The following is a 19,470-nucleotide window of genomic DNA, read 5'->3' on the forward strand; positions in this document are numbered from 1 at the left end:
GTGGGGCTCCTCCAGTGGGATCCTTCTTGGTTCATCTTCCCAAGCCTTCAGTGGGGGCAGCAAGGACCATCAGGAACAGCCTGTTTCCCAAGGAAAAGGAAGTCCCCTTGGGACAGGAGCAGCTCCTACAATCCCTTGAAGTGATTTTTTTTTTGTTTTAATGCAGCAGGAAGTTAGTGTGGGCACACTGGAAGCGAAGGGCTGGTTGGAATCACGGAGCAGGCAAGGAATTTCCCCCCCCAAATTTATTTTTGGTTCTTGCCCCACCTCCAGCTTCTGAAGGCAAAGCAATGGGTCTGATCCATCCAAATAGCACGGCAACGTTTCAAGGAGTTATTCCAAATGATCTTCCAATATATAAAATAAAATTTACAGGCAGTCCCCAACTTTTATACAGAACAAAAAAATAGCTTTTTTTTTTTCCCCCCCCCTCCTTGTACAAAATCCCTCATCAGCAGGTTGCAGACAATCAGCTGGGAACAGGAGGCCCAGCAAGTGGTTTTCGTGGTGTAAGTTGGAGTGTGATGCAACAGTGGTGTTTGTCCATAAGTCTCTCTCTCTCTCTCTCTCTCCATGGAATTCACCGCATGTTTTGCAAGATATTCCTGAAGTTTTCCAGTTCTTTCACGCTGGTTGAAACCCTGTGTGCAAGGGAAGGAAAAGGGAGACGTTACAGCGACATCCCCATGCTGAATTATTGAAAATCCGAGAGGAAAGGGGCTGTACCAAGCCAGGCTTCAAGCAGCTTCTCGGGGAGAGAGAATTTAGAATTCCAGCTAAATTAGGCTCTGGTTCCAACCAGGCCCTTCACTAATTTCACAGCCACTTTTTAAAGCAAGCACCGGGAATCCCAGTGGAACAGGATGTTACAGAGCTCAGCAGTGATCAAGCCCATTAAGGACAGGTCAAGAGGCAGGCTGGGAATGTTCCAAGCTGCACAGCCTTGGATTGCTTGGATTCTCCTGGCAATATTGTTTGCTGGAAGCTCCAGGTCTGTCAACACCACAAAGTGCTCGTGTAGAACCAGAGCATCCTGAAATCCCCTCGTAAAGGCCTCCTTATCCTCCTTTTCTGCCAAAACCTCCTCATCCAGCTCTCCACAGGGGGTGGACTGATGGATTCCTGTTAAATGCAATCATGGCAAACGGATCTGGGAATGATATGGTGGAAGGAGAGCTCTAAGGAGAGCAGCCCTTGTCTGTGCTCTGAGGACAGTCACACAGTTCCTTAAAAAATTACCAAATTCTTTGTATTTTAACACAAATGCTTTCTTGAACTCCTTACAGAAAAATACAGTTGTTTGAATTTTTTCCAACCGTTGCAGTCCATATGAACAACATCTGGGACCTGAGACAGCATGATAAGAGCAAGAGTCACCCCCAAAACTGCTGAGAAGAACTGACTGTTAGAGCTGAAATGGGATGGAACGCAGCAGTTTGTGTAAAAGCAGAGGGAAAAGCCTCTCAAACTCACCTTCCAAAGGCGTTAAATAAGGCCACAATTTCCTGTCTGGTCAGCTGGAACCCATAGGAAGGGCCACTCTCAGGCATCTTTTCGATGAGGTTCTCGGAGAAGAGGATCTTCAGGGCTGTTCCCAAGCCCTGTGTCTGTGCAGGGATCAAACAGGATTGGTTTAACAGCACGGAGACCCCCCCCAGGGCCTGACTCAAAGTTTAACTTCAGTTCTCCATCTCTGCAAATTCATCCTAACAGAGCCAGAGGATCTCACTCAACCCAGAGGCTCTGCAGGAGGAGCAGGAGGTTATCCCAGTTTCCAGCTGCAAAGGCCACAGGCAGCTGGACAGGTGAGGAATCAAGCAGCCCTGAGCTGTTATCTGGGTGTCCAAGAACTGCATCCACACTCGAGTCCCATCACCAGGAGCTTCCAGACACGTTGCTGACAAATCTTACCTGCAGCTTCCCCCACAGCCGGCATTTGAAGCAGCCAACACAGTCCATGATCTTGGAGATATTCCTGAAGTGCAGCCTGAATTCCTCCTGGGGGAAAAGACATCCACGCTGATCAGGGTTATGCACTAATCCCCTGCATTAAATCCCAATTAATCCTGGGCTTCAGAGTTAGGGAGAAGCTTCCTGAAAAGCAGCAATTACCTTTAGTTTAGCAGCTTCCTTTTTGTTCCCTGCAAAGAAGGAGTTTTCATCGAAATGCAGCGGGAAAGACCTGGAAGGGAACGAAAGGGAGTTTTATCTCTCCCCAGGATGTTTGGATGGCTGAAGTCCAGGTCAGGTGTGTGGATAAAACAGAGGTGGGAGCCACTGGACATTCCAATCTTGGATCCAACCCCAAAGGGGGTTGGAATGAGATGATCTTTAAGGTCCCTTCCAACCTAAAGCATCCTGAGACTCTACTACCTCTTTCAGTCTGAGCTGGCATCTCACCTTGGAGACATTTTCAGCAATTGCTCGATGGTTTTGAAGCAATCTCAGTCTGTTTTCCAACAGACACAAGCACAGGAGAGTGACCAGATAAATTCAAACACTGATCATGACAGGAGACACCCATTTCTGTCTAGTTCTGGTATCTCCCATTCCTCTCACTCCAAACCCCACCCCACAGCCCAAACCTCTGTTACCAACACATTTAGGATGCTTTTCCAGTCAAAAAGCCACAACTGGTATCCCACAGATGAGTCACACGGGTGGCCAGTTTTGGGGCTGGCACATAGGCAGTGATTAAATTCAATTCTGCTCAATCCAAAATGCACCCAATGCTATTAAAACCATGGGACTAATTAAACCGTGGGACTAATCACCCAAATCTTGCTATTTGCATACAGATATTAATGCTCTCCCACCAAAACTACACTACTGGAACAATGTCCCTGCTTATTACGGGGGGGTTGGACTAGATGACCTTTAAAAGGTCCCTTCCAACCCAAACCATTCCATCATTCTACTGCACAAATCTCTCCAGGAAGGAACCCCAAAACCTGCCTTTCTAGGAGCTTTATGTGACAAGCACACTCAAGACATCCCAGGCTCTCCAGAGCCACTGTCCCCAGGCCCCAGGTGTAATTACTTGGCCAGGTGGAGAATTTCCAGCAACAGGTCCTTCATCTCCGCGTCCTGGCCCTCGTTGCCCGTGTACAGCTGGAACCCTGGGCGCTCAAAGAAGGGCAGCACTTTGGACAGGGCCCTCAGCTCGATCAGGTAGAGGAAATAGAGGTTCTTGAGCCTTCTGGGGCCTTCCCCTCTGGTGAGAACTTCATCAAACCTCTGCTGGAACTCGGTGACGTTGGGGCCCCATCTCTTCTCCGACCACGTATCTGAGAGAGAAAAGGAAGCCCCGAAGACATGAGGGGGGGGGAGTTCAGTTCTGGTTCAGCTCCTCCCACGTGCACAAGCTCGGTGGTGGGATGTGATTCCAGCCAGGGAGGACATCCAAGTTTTCCTGAGTCCACAAACCCAAATTCATTCATAAATGGTTCAAACCTTGACCATTCACTGAGGTTGGAAAAGACCTCCAAGGTCATCGAGTCCAACCTGTGACCAAACACCCCCCTGTCAACTAAACCACAGTGTGTCACAGAGTGCCACACCCAGTCCTTCCTTGAACACCTCAAGGGATGGTGACTCCACCACTTCCCTGGGCAGCCCATTCCAATGCCTGACAACCCTTCCCACGTAGAAACTCTTCCCGAGCGTTTTTCAGGAGAGGCGTAATTTTAACCCAATTCAAGCCCCCCCAGCAAACACAGAGTTCCCCCAGACCTTTCTCAGGTGGTTCCTGAGTCTCCCTAATGATCAGGGAAACCTTAAGAGAATTCCTGACGATATGAAAAAGCAAGAGAAGAGAAGCATCCAAGGATCAGATCAGACTGGCCTCTATTTCCCATTATCAAGCCCACAAAGGGTATTTCTGTTGCTCATCCTATTGTCTACTTAAGATTATACAAAGTATGTAGAGGAAGATGTAATAGTCTTATCAAGCTGATGTCATAATCCCAGTTCATCTCTTTGATGTTTCCCTGTTATCCCATCTCCCCACTCCAGTGTGGTCTCACCCACATCAAGGTGAGGCCTACGAGGGCTGCAGAGGCTTAAGTATAATTACTTACTTAAATCTAAGTGACTTACCCGAAATTCCAACAGCTATCACCTTGATTTGCAACCCCAGGGCTGAAATTTGGATTCCTCAGACAGCCACTTACGGACCAAAGCACGGGAAGGAAATGGAAGTGGCAGGTGGAGACGGATCAAGGGTGTTGGGAAAGCCCCAGCCAAGGATTTCCCAGCCCAGGTGAGGTTATTGCTAAACTGGCCCTCATAAAACCAGGCTGGGAAGGGACAGCCTGGGATGCACAGTTAGAAACCCACTCCAAAACCAACCCTGGAGCAAGAACAGGAGGAATATGGAATGTGTGCTGGCAGTCTCGGTACAGGGCACGGCCCAGACCCGAAGGCGCTCCTAATCCCGTTACACAACCTGGCTGCTGAGGGAGGCAAGGGAAGAGCACAGGAGGCCCAAATCCTGCTGGAACGGGCTCCAAGCAGCATTTAGGGGAGCCGTGGAAGAGTCTACGTGGGACTGAGGCAGGAAGGTGCATTTACCTTGCAGGAGGTACCTGGCGCTGAGGTGGATGTTGATGCTGGCGTGGAGACCAGAGATGAGCCTGTAGAAAGCTCGTTTCTCCACACAGACACCTGCAAAAAGAAGAAATGGGCCCCTTTAGGACACTGAAAGCATCTGCTGGATTTTCTTCTCCTGGCTGTGAGGGAATAATTTAATCCCACTGAGTGTGGCCCCCAACCCACCCACCCCCCCCTCACCCCCTGGCCAGTTTGTGTCCATCCCAGGAAGAGCAGCCAAGTTCAGGCCCAGGATTACCTTTCAGCCACTTGTAAAACGTGTGCCCTGGAAGCAAAAAGGAGAACACGCATCAGTCTGAGGGTACAGCCCTGCCGCCCTGAAACCACCTCCAGGGCTGCTCCCAGAGGGCCTTTGCCCACTCCAGTTGGCAGAAACAGGGAAAGGAGCATTAAAAGAGCATGAAGATGTTTTTTTTTCTGCCCACCCTTCTGAGTGCTGCCTCCCTTAACACGGCGTGGCAGCAGCTCAACACAGCACGTGGGCTTTCCCCTGGGGCTGGGGGGGGGGGGGTTGGCAGAAAAGTTGGGAAAAATAAGGATCATGGATTTCTTTCCTCTTCAGGGCAGAGTGGGGAGAGGGATATTTTTGCAAAACAAACCACCCAACCAACCAAAACACCACAGAGTGCAACCAGGTGTGTCCAGTCACACGAGCCAGGGTTTCTGCTACGTATTTGGAAGTAAGCTGGGGAGCCCATAATGATTTGGGGATGATTTTGGAGACAAAAAGAGGCTGTGGAGCGTGGAAAGCTCCAGGGAACAGCCCTTCCCAGGGCCTAAGGGAGTTGGGCACCCAACTCCTCCCAGCTGGCAGGGGCTGTTGGGATTCTGAGTCTCCTCCAACCTTTCTCAGCAATAAGCACTGAAAAAAACCACCCCACAGCACAAATCCCATTCCTGAAGGCTTCCCACACTTCAGGGACTGACATCAAACAGGACTTGTGCTCCTGAAAAAAACTGCTGGTGGACTTTTCAAGACCTTCCCATGAGGATGGGTTGGGACAGGGAGCTCAGAGGGAACTGCACAGGGTCCTCTTTGTCACCAGTGACAGGACCCGAGGGAACAGCTGGAGCTGTGCCAGGGCAGGTTGAGGTTGGATATCAGGACAAGGTTCTTCCCCCAGAGGGTGGTTGGCACTGAACAGGCTCCCCAGGGCAGCGGGCACAGCCCCAAGGCTGCCAGAGCTCCAGGAGGGTTGGGATGATCCTCTGGGGCACAGGGTGGGATTGCTGGGGTGTCCTGGGCAGGGCCAGGAATGGGACTGGATGATCCTTGTGATCCCACTCAGGATATTCCATGATTCTCTAACTCCAGTTTCTGGTTTGCCTGCCTAATGTTTTTGCAGTATCTAATGGCACAGGTTCAGGAGAGCACAGCAGAGACACATCTGTTTCTGTTATCAGTAAAAGCAAACAAGGCCACTCACCTTCATCATCTCCTGGTGGGGGAAAAAAAGCACAAGTGGTGGAGAGAGAAAGAGAGAGAGAGAAAAAAAAAAGAGGATAAAAAAAATTAAACACGACCAAAATAAACTCCACAGCAAAAGCTCTGCTCTGTTAATCTGCTCTGGCAAGAGAAGGAGCCTCTCCAGGGAGGTTTAGGAATGTTCTGAACACAGAAAACTCCCAAGCGCAGCAGTGAAGGCACCGGATGAGCAACGGCGCTGAGTAACCTGAGCAGTGCAGGAGGGATCAATACTTGCAAAGGAAGTAAAACCTGAGATTTCCAAGGACATTGCACATTCCCACCAGCAGTGCTGCTCCTGAAGAGCCAATCCTTTGCACCAGGGTCAAAGGAGGGGGGAAAAGCACCTCCAGAATTTGGGGAATAATAAAGAGGTCATGGCAGAGGGTACTGCTGGAGGTGTTCAGGTCACACGGATGAGGAGCGAGGTTGATGATATTCTCATGCTTCCAAACCCCTTCCCTACTTCCATTTCCACTGTCCAGCCTTGGCTCTAGGGCAGAGCTTCTCTTCCTGGGTGGTTTCCATGGAGGATCCCAGGCAGGTTCTCATCCCAGCCCCTCTTGCCAAGAACAGAAACCAGGGAGAGCCCTGCTCCTTTGTCCCTCCAAAACTCACATTTCTTCCAGGAGTGGAGGATCAGGCACCCTTTCTCCACAATGGATGCTAGAAAAACCCACTTCCAGGTGCCATAACACTCCACACTTAATCAAGAGCTACAAAATATTTCCCATCCAGTAAGGGAAGCAGCTCAGAGGGCATTTGCTGCTCCTGGAGCTGGGATCAGTTCACTGCTAACCCACTTAGTGAGATAAATAAGTGACTCACCTCTACCAGATGCCAAAGGTCTTTTTACATTCTGAGGCCTAAGAGGGGGAAAAAAATATCATTTAAATAAGATATGTAAATGAGTTACTGTCCCCTTGCTGTGCAGATACAGAGCAGAAGTTGCTACTTCTGCAGTCAAACAGCCCGAGGGGATCTAAGAACCCCTTCTGTGCTTCAGCTTTGCCAAGGCAGGGAAAGGAAACAGCAAAATGTGAATTTCTCTGGGGGTTTCTTGGTGAGGTTTTCCTCCTTTTTTAGGAAAAAAAAAAAAAAAAAAAAAAAAAAACCAAAAACAAACAGGCAGGAAAACTCAAGTGTCTGCCTTGGTGCAACATGAGACACTCGGGGGGCGCCCACACGACCACTGACAGCCCTCCCTGCACGGGCACAGGGGGAGGGGGATTAATTCCTGCCCCTCTGCAGGAGTCAGGCTGGTGTAATTTCATCTCCCGGAGCACCTACTTGAAGCAATTTTCCTCATAAATACTGTTCCAGATTTTCCAGGCGTCCGGTCCCTTGTAGCCCGTGTAGCGTTCCGGGTTCAGGAGCAAATCCACATACTCGGCATCAGGAGAGTAGATGTCTGTGAAGGGCAGTGCTGGGTCAGTGACAAGCAACTTCTGAGGGGAAAATGACATTTTCCAAGGTTGATCCAGCCACCTCTTCCCTAACTTGCTAAACACAAGGCCCTGAGCGCTAATGAAGCTTTATCAGGAATATTTCCTTTTTTTTTTTGTCAAAATATTAAGGGAAAACGGGGGGGGGGGGGAGTGGAAAAGAGCAGAAATGTTATTCATGCTCCAGGCTTGTTGGAATATCACACACCAGCCTGGAAATTGGGGCTGTTTAGCCTGGAGAAGAGAAGATTGTGTTGGAGGCCTCAGAGCAACATTCCAGGATCTGAAGGGGGCTCCAAGGAAGGTGGAGAGGGTGCTCTGCATCAGGAACTGGAGGGATGGGACAAGAGGGAGTGGTTTCAAACTGACAGAGGGTAGGGATAGATGGGATATTAGGAAGAAATTCCCAGCTGTGAGGGTGGGGAGGCCCTGGCACAGGTTGCCCAGAGAAGCTGTGGCTGCCCCTGGATCCCTGGAAGTGTTCCAGGCCAGGTTGGACAGGGCTTGGAGCAACCTGGGCTGGTGGAAGGTGTCCCTGCCCATGGCAGGGGGTTGGAATGAGATGGCCTTTAAGTCCCTTCCAACCCAAACCATCCGATTCCACGATTCCAACTTGTCCAGAAGTGCTTCAAACCCCATCCCAAGGCTCCCCAGCTCCGGCAGGTGCCCCGTACCATCAGCCTCACAGAAGCTCTCCGAGGAGTCATCGTGCCGCGCCCACTGGAGCACGGCCTCCCGCGTCTCCGTGCTGCAGAAACACGTGGGGGAAGAAAAGACCATCAAAGGGAGGACTGACCCCAGGTGTCCCTCAAGACAAGGAAGGGGGACGGTGTGGAAAAAAAAAAAAAAAAAGTCAAACCTCAGAGAGTCATCGACGGCCCCGAGTCTCTCGGCTTCCTCGCATTCCTCATGGCGGTTGTTGGCTTCTTCCGAATACTGGGCGGGAGAGCGAAGGGGTGGGGAGGGATGAGGATTAAAAAAGGAATTTTATTTTTTTTTTTCTGTTATAATTCTGCCTTTAATGCACTATCCAGGTTAAGCAGCAGAAACGCTTTTATGATTCGCCCCACCCCTGTGTTCCCATGGGGTGTCTGCAGATATCCAGGGGCTTGTGCAACGGGGATGAGTCTTGCAGGGAGTCGGGGCAGCCCCTGGCACTGCCACAGGAGCATTTTGTGGTGGCATCTGCTCTTGGAGAGATGTCAGGAGTGCCTGACTCCAGGACAGCCACCTCAGAGGCTCTCCAGCATCCCAAACACTTGAAAAAGGTAAAAATTTAACCAAAGGGCATCCTGACAAACACTGACCCTTCCCTAACCCAGTTCTGGGCACTGGTGGGGCACCACAAATCCTGCATCAGTTTTGGGCCCCTCACAACAAGAAAGACACTGAGGGGCTGGAGCGTGTGCAGGGAAGAAAACAGAGCTGGGGAAGGGGCTGGAGCAGCAGGAGCAGCTGAGGGAGCTGGGGGGGCTCAGCCTGGAGAAAAGGAGGCTCAGGGGGGACCTTCTGGCTCTGCAATCCCTGACAGGAGGGGGGAGCCGGGGAGGGGTCGGGCTCTGCTCCCAGGGAACAGGGACAGGAGGAGAGGGAACGGCCTCCAGCTGAACCAGGTTTAGACTGGATATCAGGGAAAATTCCTTCATGGAAATGGTTGTCCATCACTGGCACAGGCTGCCCAGGGCAGCAGTAGAGTCACCATCCCTAGGGGTGTTCAAAAAACACGTGGATGTGGCACTTGGGGACGTGGTTTAAGGGTGAACACGGTGGGGGGTGGGTTGATGTGGTTGGACTTGGTGATCCTGAAGGTCTTTTCCAGCCTTAACCAATCCTGTGGCACAAAACTGGGCCAATAAGCTGTGCCACTTTTACACCCCCAGACACACCCACCTTGTAACTTGCAGATCTGATTCCATCAGGGACTTCATCCTGAAAGACAAAACAGAGCACGTGCCACGTGTGGGGCTCACGAGGCCTCTCAGCCTCATTTTGGGGGAAGATTAGGAAGGTGACCGCAGTTTTCTAGGAGTGAGAAGGTGTAAGCCCAGCTTACAACACGTCCAACTCCTCACTCCTCCCCGGACTAAGGTGAAGCAACGTTCTTAGCGGTTTATTTTGGTTTTTTCCACGATTCCTCTTCTCCAAAGGCTGCTACGTCAGACTCTGCTCTGCTTATCCCAGTGCAAGGTTGGGAAAGCCAATATAAACTCCAGGGGAGCTGGAATTGCCTCTGATCAGCTGATGCCTGGCATCATCTTCCTGGCAGGAGCCCAGGTGCCTCCTCAGATGTGGCATCCACCAGCCCCTGGCACGCGTCATTCCAAAGCTTCCCTCTTACCACTCCAACGTGGAATGTCAGCCCTGCCAGCTCCACACCAGCCAGGCCCTAAATTCCCCTCAACTTCCATTTCCTCCATGAGTAGGAAGGCAATAAAAACCACTTCTATGACACGGGAGGTAATACTGTGATGGCCAAGGAGCACAGGAAGAGAAGAATTAGGCAATAAAAGTTATTTCTGTTGCTCTTGGAATGAAATGGACCCAAATCCCAATAATTAAGAGCAGCAGTCACAGTCAGTTCTTAAAACAAGAACAACTTCCAGCTAATACTTAGTTAATTGTAACATAACTCCATCACACTGGTCATGACCATTACCAAAAATAGATTTTTTTAAAAGGAAAAAAAAAAAAAAGGCATTTAAACAACATTTAGGGTTATTTTGAAGGGGGAAAAAAAAAAATCATCATTCCATTTTAGGACTCAAGAATGAGGGGGTAAGACAGTCTGTGCTGGCTGCCAAGCCCTGGGCTGGGAGCATTTCACCACCTCTATCAACCAGTCACCAAGTTGTGATTCCCTCACCTTCTCATCCCCTTCTTTTTGGGAAAATACCTGCAGTCAAGTGCAGGGAACAAAACTCTTTTAGCCAGGATACAGGGCCAAGAGTGTACTGGGAACCAGGGGATTCTCAAAGAGCCATTTCATGTTAAAAAAAAAAAAAAAAGAGGGCTGGAAAGGGCTGGAAAGCCAAAACTAAATCCCTGAGCAGCTCATGGGCCAACAGGGTGAAAACATGGCAATGAACACAAAACCAACAGTGGGTTTGCCCCCAAACCATCTTACTAATGGAAAAACCAAAAGAGGAGAAGTTTAGGGTCAGTTGTTACAAGCCCAGCCTGTCTTGAAATTTCCAGAATTTAATATTTTGGCCTTTCTGGTGGACACTAGTATTGCTGCACCCAGGAAAGCTCCATAAGAGTCCCAGTTTTGTTTTAATTGTAGTAACAAGACTAAGTCATTTATCTGCTGCTACACTCTTGGTCTGGGGAAAAAAAAAGATTAAAAAAAAAAAAAAGATAAAAACAGATGTAGAAGAATGGATTTGGTACTTACAGAGGGGCAGGGCTGGACAGCACAGTCCCTCATCCCACAGTGACTGCTGTCATCCCAAAAAGGACAAGGTTTCTTCAGGTTTACCTGCAAATGACAAATCAATCCTAATCCACAGCTCATCCAGGAAACCAAGCCAACCTTCCACTCCACAGTTTTCCATCACAGATCTCCAGTGTGCTTTCCCACACAGGCATTTCCATCATTCCAAAATGCTCCCAGGGCTGGAGCCCCTCTGCTCTGGAGCCAGGCTGGGAGAGCTAGGGGGGTTCACCTGGAGAAGAGAAGGCTCCAGGGAGACCTGAGAGCCCCTTGCAGGGTCTAAAGGGGCTCCAGGAGAGCTGGAGAGGGACTGGGGACAAGGGATGGAGGGACAAGACATAGGGAATGGCTTCCCACTGCCAGAGGGCAGGGATGGATGGGATATTGGGAAGGAATTCTTGGCTGTGAGGGTGGGGAGGTCCTGGCACAGATTGCCCAGAGAAGCTGTGGCTGCCCCTGGATCCCTGGAAGTGTCCAAGGCCAGGTTGGAGCAACCTGGGCTGGTGGAAGGTGTCCCTGCCCATGGCAGGGGTTGGAATGAGATGGGCTTTGAGGTCCCTTCCACCCCAAACCATTCCAGGATTCCATGGTTCTGTGCTTCATTCAGATCAATCTTGGGGTTTCTGTTACAAATCCCAGCACTGGGAGGGAAAAGGAACATCAACTTCCCTCAGTGAACTTGAGTGTCTGGGAAACTAATCCAGGTTTTCCATGTCAATGGGGAGACACTGGAAATCCTCTTATGGATCTCATGCCACCAACATTTTTAAGCAACAGCTCACCAAAAGAAGTCATTTCATAAGTTCTTAAGAGGGAAAAAACACATAAGAAAATATCTTCAGAATCATGCATCTTATGGGCATCTTAAGGTTCTTCTCATAACAGAAGGGTCCAATTTACTGACTGGAACCTTAAAAGGGTTAAAATGTAAGGATCTGATTTTTAAAAAGATCAGCAATAAGTTCAAGGCAGATTAAAAAAGATACAATTCCTGTATAAGAAAATTACCTTGTAGTATCTAAAATAGTCACTTTCCAGGAGCTGATTCAGTCTAGGAAAAAGTTTGTAGTTGTTGAAGGCATCGATGGTCTCTACATCACAGGTGCAGTCATCTAAATAACCAGTAACCTGGGGGGCAAAAATACAATAAATCAAACCCTCAGACACAAACAACTCAGCCACTGCTTTTTAACACTGCAGACGATACAACAATTCATAGTTTTCTGTCCTTTCAGCAGCGAGTCAGCTGAGTTTAACCAGAGTGGATATGGCTGCTGTAACAGTGAGCCATGGAGTGACTGCCAGCTCAGGTTCCATCCTGGATCAGCCTCAGGAGGTCGTTCCTGTAGGATAATGGGCAGCTGAGAGCTGGTGTTTGCATAAGGGACCAGTTGGGCAACAGTGACACCAATGAGAGCCCTCAAAGAAAGTCCTTGTTGATCACCAGCTGTGCTGCAGCCACTGATTTGATCTAATCAGAACCCAGCTGATTAGAGGGATGGAGCAGCTCTCCTGTGAGGAAAGGCTGGGAGAATTAGGGATGTTCAGCCTGCTGGGGTGACCTAATTGTGGCCTTCCAGGAGCTGAAGGGAGCCCACAGGAAAGATGGAGAGGGACTATTTAGAAGGGCCTGGAATGACAGCACGAGGGGGAATGGATTCAAACTGACAGAGGGCAGGGTTAGATGGGATATTGGGAAGGAATTCCTCGCTGGGAGGGTGGTGGGGTGCTGGCACAGGTTGCCCAGAGAAGCTGTGGCTGCCCCTGGATCCCTGGAAGGGTCAGGTTGGACAGGGCTTGGAGCAACCTGGGCTGGTGGAAGGTGTCCCTGCCCATGGCAGGGGTCTGGAATGAGATGAGGTTTAAGATCCCTTCCAAGCCAAAACCATCCTGGGGTTCTGCGATTAACTGCAGCATTCCCCCTCCTGACCTCAGAGAGTCATTTGGCAGGAAAACATCTGTTCTAAACCTGATGGAGAAACCCAATCTTTCTTGCATCATCCTGAACAACTCAACAGGCTTTTGTGCAAGCCCTGGAGTTTAAAAAAAAAAAAAAAAAGGAAACTGAAAAGTAGCACAAATTCAGCTGTGGCTTCCTGACACGTTGGTCACTGCCTGATGACAAAGTTGCACAACACAGAAGCAGGTTTTTTTCTCCCACACCCCTGATGAGCACTTGGGGAATCACAGAATCATTAAGATTGGAAAAGCCCTCTAAGATCATCGAGTCCATCCATTCCCCAGCACTGCCAAGGCTACCACTGACCCCTGTCCCCAAGGGCCACATCCACAGGGCTTTGAAATCCCTCCAGGGATGGGGATCCACCACTGCCCTGGGCAGCTGTGCCAGGGCTGGACAACCCTTTCCATGGAGAAATTTTCCCAAATAGCCAAGCTAAACCTCCCTTGGTGCAACTTGAGGCCATTTCCCTTTGTCCTGCCCCTTGTTCCCTGGGAGCAGAGCCCACCCTGCCCCGGCTCCCCCCTCCTGTCAGGGATTGCAGAGCCAGAAGGTCCCCCCTGAGCCTCCTTTTCTCCAGGCTGAGCCCCCCCAGCTCCCTCAGCCTCTCCCCATAATTCACCAAGAGCTCCACAGCAACTTCAATAAAACCCTTAGAATTACCTTGGTGGAAATGAAGCTGTGAGAAGCGAGGCAGAAATGGAGCACAGAGTCACATGAAATGGGGGGGGGATGGGGGGAAAAAAAAATAGCCAGAATTCCCTACTCCACTGGAACAAGTCGGTTTTGTTAAGGCATGATTTGGAGGCTCTCTCATATTTGGAGTGTTTACACTGAAGCTCAGTGCGTCACCCTCACACATTTACTGAATTCTGTCCTGCAGTTTGCATGCTAATGAAGATTAACAGCGATTTAAGCTTTCCACTAGGCTGAATCACCCCCTGTAAAAATAAAAACAGTAGCAATTTGCTAATCCAGTTACCCAATTTAAAGCTGTTTCTAAGGTGTATATATATATAGAGAAGGAACACATCAAAACAACAGACCGCAACAAACCACCAACCAACCACGTTTTTATTTCCTGGAAACTTGGCATCCTTCGGGGCAGGCAGCTCATAGGCTGGGTCTAAAAGTGGCCTACATAAAGATTTGTGGATAATCTTCATCTGCTCTCCATATCCACGCTCGACAAACATTCCCTCCACGGGAATGACATCCCTGTAAGAGGTGGGAGCGGCCGCCAAGCCCCCCAGCTGAAGCACCATCTGGGCCTGTCTTTGCTCAGTCCGGTGACCAAATCAAGACAGAACCATCCTGATCCTGAAAATAATCCATGGGGAAGCACTGCAGACGATCCCAAAGGACTAGATGGGGGGGAAGGGGGGTCACGCTTTAGAGATCTCCAAATATCCACTCCTTGGTTTATTAAAGCACTGGTGGGATGATCTGCTCCAGTGGCACAAGAACACTCCTGTGGGGGCAATGGGCAGATTCTTCTTGGAAAGGATTTCTTCATGGAATGGGTTGGAGATGGTGGAGGTGTTCAAGGAACACCCGGTCGTGGCACTCAGTGCTCTGGTGTGGGTGACAAGGTAGAGATGGGTCACAGGTTGGACTCGACGACCTTGGAGGTCTTTTCCAACCTCAGTGACTCTGTGATTCTGTGGAAGTGCTGGGAAAACTCCATCAGAAGGAAGACTCCTTCTTCCTCCAAGGATTTCAGTCAGGCCGTGCAGAAATGGGCAATTTCCCCGGGCTGCGTGTGTGCCCAACCCACCAAAAATTCACAGCCAAAGGAGCACGAGGACAGAGCCAAGAACACCAGGAGCCAAAGCTCCTCAGAGCCCGGATGAAAGCCCCAGTGATGCCACCACCAAACAGCACGGATCTGCTTCAGGACACGGGGAAGAACACTGGGCAGGGGAGGGGCTTCATCCCAGAAGTCCCCTCTTGCTCCACGATCACCTGCCAGCCCCGACCCCGTTTTTCTGCCAGACTCACTTGGCTTGGACCTCAAACCCTGCTGCCAGAGCAGGCTGGGCCACGACACGTGTCAAACGTGGTGCCTTTAAAACACCTCTCCCCGCCCTCCAAAAGAAATATTTACCCACATCTCCAGCCCGCAGAGCGACCGGAGCAGGCAAAAGCAATTAGAACAGTTCAGATAAAAGCACGGATTGATCCAGCCCCCAAACACGAGCCCGGAGCTCGCTGCCGCCAGGTGAATCACCCCGGCCGTGGGTTTGGCTGGGCGTGAGATCCTGACGGGCAGGGCTGGGTTTTCCCACCGGGAAGAAGATGCAACGGAGCCGCCGGGACAGACGCGGCTCCGGGTGCTGAGTAAGCTCCGAGGGAGGCGCGTGGTGGGGCTGGAGCCGAGGAACAGCCCATCCTGATCCTGATCCCGATCCCGATCCCGGAGAGGAGCGACCGACCCACCTCGTGTGCGTGACGCGGGTGGGGACAGCGGCACACGTGGGCTCCGTGCAATCCCTGGGTTTGGCCCTGCCCTCGGGATTCTGCTCTTCCCACCTCTTCCTGCTCCCCCGAGGGTCGCAGAAACCTTCCCTGGGCCGCTGGATTCGGGGCTTTCTTCTCACTCCCACACCACAGCCGGGCAGAAAAGAAGGGAAGCTGTTCCCTGCCACAGAGCTGAGGAGTTGGGTTTAGCCTGTACCAGCTTCCCTGGCAGTGCCTGCTCTTCTGGACAAGCCCCACCAGTCCCAGGCTGATGGCGAGCAGATGCTTTCCCTGCTCAAAGGAACTGGATTTCGATGATCCTTGTGAGTCCTTCCAACTCAGCACATTCTATGATTCTATGAAATGGTTTTTGGCTCTCCCTCCCTGCAGTGTCCAGTCCAGCCAGGCCTCCCTCTCATCCTTAGCAGGCCACTTGGAGCACGTAGCTGGCGGCCAGGTGAGGACAGTCATGCCCAGCACCTGGCCTGGAAGCAGTGTATGCCATTCCAAGTGCTTTCTCCCCTGTATTTTGCCCAGAAAACAAGGACTGGGGTTTCTGGAACTCACACAGAAGCAAATGTCACATGGAAGCCTCAGGATAGGGTTAAACCACAGAGGATGAAGTGCTGTCACAGAGTCCCAGAATAGTTCAGGTTGGAAGGGACCTTAAAGACCATCTCATTCCAGCCCCCTGCCATGGGCAGGGACACCTTCCACTAGCCCAGGTTGCTCTAAGCCTCCCTGTCCTGGCCTTGGACACTTCCAGGGATCCAGGGGCAGCCACAGCTTCTGTGGGCACCCTGTGCCAGGGGCTCACCACCCTCCCAGCCACAAATTTCTTCCCAATATCCCATCTAACCCTGCCCTCTGTCAGTTTGAATCCATTCCCCCTTGTCCTGTCACTCCAGGCCCTTCTAAATAGTCCCTCTCCATCTTTCCTGTCAGCTCCCTTCAGGTCCTGGAAGGCCGCAACCAGGTCACCCCTGAGCCTTCTCCTCTCCAGGCTGAACAATCCCAACTCTCTCAGCCTTTCCTCACAGCGTTGCTGCTCCATCCCTCCGATCGACTTGGTGGCCTGGAAGCTCCCTCTGAAGCCACCCCACAGAGAGACTGGGAATTGTGCTGGGAATGAATTCCTGCCCCGAAGGCTGCCGAGCGAACACCAGTTCAACGAGAACGCAAGAGCAGCTCGAAAGTCTGTTCAGGTACCGGCGAGGAAACTCTCCATGCCCAGACTCACCCCTAATGACAGCGTCCTGCCCACAAAAACATTCCCAAAGGGAACCAGCACTCTGCCAGACCGGAAACCTCGTCAAAACTCCCATCTACCAAACACCTGCAGCACATCTTTAATGCAGCTGCATCAGCCTGTAAACAGCAAGTGAGCAATAATTACCAGGAATATACCCCAGACATTCGTGGCTGACTAAAGCAGTGATGCAAACAGGAATATCTGGGGGGGATGAGCTGCCTGCAAAGTCTGAGGGAACCCAGATATTGGAATGTTAATCAGAGCTTGGAGGGCAGAAACAGCAGGTGAAACTTGAGGTGTTTTCAGCAGCAGATGGATGTTTCCAATAAAACTTTCAGGGCTGGTTGGCAAACCAAGTGAGATAAAATAACAGTGACAAAAGCCAGGTGAGGCTTTGCCCCGGGTGAAGACAGACAGGAGTGCAACGCCCATTCCAGGATCATTGCCTGCTGAAGTCAGCACCTGGAATATCGCTGGAGCAGCGCTCTCACAAGTGGCCCTTGTCAGCTGTCCCAGCACGGACTGATGGACAAGTCAGAGCTCTTCCAGTCACCCCATGCCAGGGCTTCCCTATCTGAGAAGCTCATGAGACAGCAAGAGATGGTTCACAGGAGGAAACCAAAAGCTAAACCCAGGCCTTCAAGTACCTAAACAGAGGGGGGCAGAACGTGTCATTTAAGGCTTGCCCTGTATTTTCTTCGGTGGCAAATAAAAACCACCAGACCAGTCCTGCACCAGATGATCAGCAGATTATTTTTAATAAACAAGACGAGGCAGCCCTCAGGTGTGATTTAAAAGGGTGGGTGGTTACAAAGAAATGCTGCCCCACATGACAGACTTTCCTAAAGGTAATAAAAAAAACCCCTTGAACTGAGCATTTGCACTGAAAGCTAAACCGAAGCACACGCTGCTCCACGAAGGAGAAGTGTGTTGCAACAACCCAAGAGTGAAAAAGGTACACCACCAGTTCCTCCTGCCCAATGCCCATGCCCCAGTGCCAGTTCATTTAGTGCTTACGATTCCTTATCCCATTCCACGCGCCTGACTCAGCGTTCAAACTTCAGGGAGACAAATTTCTCTGCGACCAGGAAGCTGCAAGCGAAACCCCCCCAGAGATACAGACTCCAAATGCAGGTTTTTCAATTCTTTATCAGCAAAGCTTGCATTTACCATCTCCACATGAAGATGAATGTGTCAAGAGCCACCCCAGAAGGCAAAGCCAAAGCCAAGGGCACAATTCCATTTGTCTTCTTTCTCCTTTCTCCATTTCTGACCCACATTTAAGCACTAGAATTTTAATACAGAAAGGGCAGGCTTTATGAAAGCTTCCTTTTTTAAAAAGGCAACAAAATAAAGCACTTAAGACATTTTGTTGTATCTTACTCCTTGATCCTGCAAATGTGCTTATCACAGGATCATGGAATGGTTCAGGTTGGAAGGGACCTCAAAGAGCATTTCACTCCAAACCCCTGCCATGGGCAGGGACAGCTTCCACTATCCCAGTTTCATCCAAGCCTCATCCAGCCTGGCCTTGGACACTTCCAGGGATGGGGCAGCCACTTTGCTGGTGGAAGGTGAAGTCAGAAGGAATCTGCACAGTGATCTCTTCCCAAATCCATCTGCTTGGTCAGCTGCACCCACTTCTCTCCTTACCGCCTGTACCTTAACAGAAGCTGCACCAAGTGCACTGGGCCAGGCAGTAACACCCCTGGCACCACCAACAGAGGGAATTAACCCTGGAAAAGCTTTAAGGAGCAGAGCCCTGGCAGTGGCAGGGCAGGGTGGCAGGTGCCTGCTGCAGCCTGGACAGCTCTCTCCTAGACAGAGGAGCTGGCAGAACAGCAAGGCAGATCTGCAGGAAAGGGGATGAGGCAGCTCCCAGAAATTAGAGTAACAGACATCCCTGAAACATCCAAGAAGAGGCATCTGAGTGACTGGGGAAGAAATGCTCTCCAAGTTGGAGCACTTCCCTTTCCTTATGGGAGCAGGGAGACAATAGTCAAGAAGGCATGAAAGAGAATCATAGAATCTCAGACTGGTGTAGGTGGGAAGGGACTTTAAAGGCCATCTCATTCCAGCCCCTGCCATGGGCAGGGACACCTTCCACTAGCCCAGGTTGCTCCAAGATCCATCCAGCCTGGCCTTGGACACTTCCAGGGATCCAGGGGCAGTCACAGCTTCTCTGGGCAACCTGTGCCAGGGCCTCACCACCCTCACAATTAATAATTTCTTCCTAATATCCAATCTAAATCTACCGTCCTTTAGCTTAAAGCCATTCCTTGTCCTGTCCCTCCATCCCTTATCCCCAGTCCCTCTCCAGCTCTCCTGGAGCCCCTTTAGGGTACTGCAAGGGGCTCCAAGGTGTTCCCGGAGCCTTCCCTTCTACAGGTGAACACCCCCAGCTCTCTCAATCTTTCCACAGAGCAAAGGTCCTCCAGCCGTCCAAGCATCCCCGTGCCCTCCTCCGGACTCGCTCCGACAGCTCCATTTCCTTCCTGCACCAGCGTACACAACACTCCACGTGGTGCATCCAATCTCCCCCCCTCCCATCCCTTCCACTCGCCGGCACTTCCCTCTGCGGGACACCGCGTCCCGCCCCGCCCCGGAGGACATCCCGCACCTCGACACGATGTGCCCACCCGCGATGTGTGACCCCTCCGTGCCCGCGGCAGAGCGCCCACCTGGCAGAAGCAGCGCCGCTCGGCGCCTCGGGGCAGCACCCCCGGCAGCACCAGCAGGAGCAGGAGCGGGACCCCGCCGGCTCCTCCCGCCGCCATCTCGCCGCTGCGGCCGCGGAGGGCCCGCGGGAGCCGCCCCGGTGCCACCGCCCCGCCCCGGGCCCGG

The 19,470-nt window shown here is 51.2% G+C and overlaps 1 protein-coding gene across 2 annotated transcripts; it reads right to left on the reverse strand.

Moving 5' to 3' along the window:
• Positions 1-235: 235 nt before the first annotated feature.
• Positions 236-19,416, reverse strand: ERO1A (endoplasmic reticulum oxidoreductase 1 alpha). Of its 2 annotated transcripts, none has more exons than XM_027905172.1 (16): positions 19,308-19,416; positions 11,963-12,082; positions 10,916-10,999; positions 9,412-9,450; positions 8,381-8,457; positions 8,196-8,269; positions 7,367-7,487; positions 6,905-6,942; positions 6,039-6,050; positions 4,850-4,876; positions 4,573-4,665; positions 3,041-3,287; positions 2,113-2,182; positions 1,912-1,998; positions 1,474-1,607; positions 236-641 (listed from the first exon to the last, which is right to left on the reverse strand). In XM_027905172.1, exons 1-16 carry the CDS (start codon positions 19,401-19,403, stop codon positions 581-583), a joined length of 1,380 nt encoding a protein of 459 aa, XP_027760973.1. In that variant the 5' UTR covers positions 19,404-19,416; the 3' UTR covers positions 236-580. The 2 variants fall into 2 exon arrangements, with proteins under 2 accessions (XP_027760973.1, XP_027760974.1); XM_027905173.1 differs by lacking the exon at positions 19,308-19,416 and adding an exon at positions 16,615-16,707.
• Positions 19,417-19,470: the final 54 nt, after the last annotated feature.

The sequence above is a fragment of the Empidonax traillii genome, unplaced genomic scaffold (genome assembly GCF_003031625.1).
Source record: "Empidonax traillii isolate 1590-97213 ecotype Southwest subspecies unplaced genomic scaffold, ASM303162v1 scaffold1128:size488575, whole genome shotgun sequence".
In the NCBI taxonomy this organism is placed as follows: Eukaryota; Metazoa; Chordata; class Aves; order Passeriformes; family Tyrannidae; genus Empidonax; species Empidonax traillii.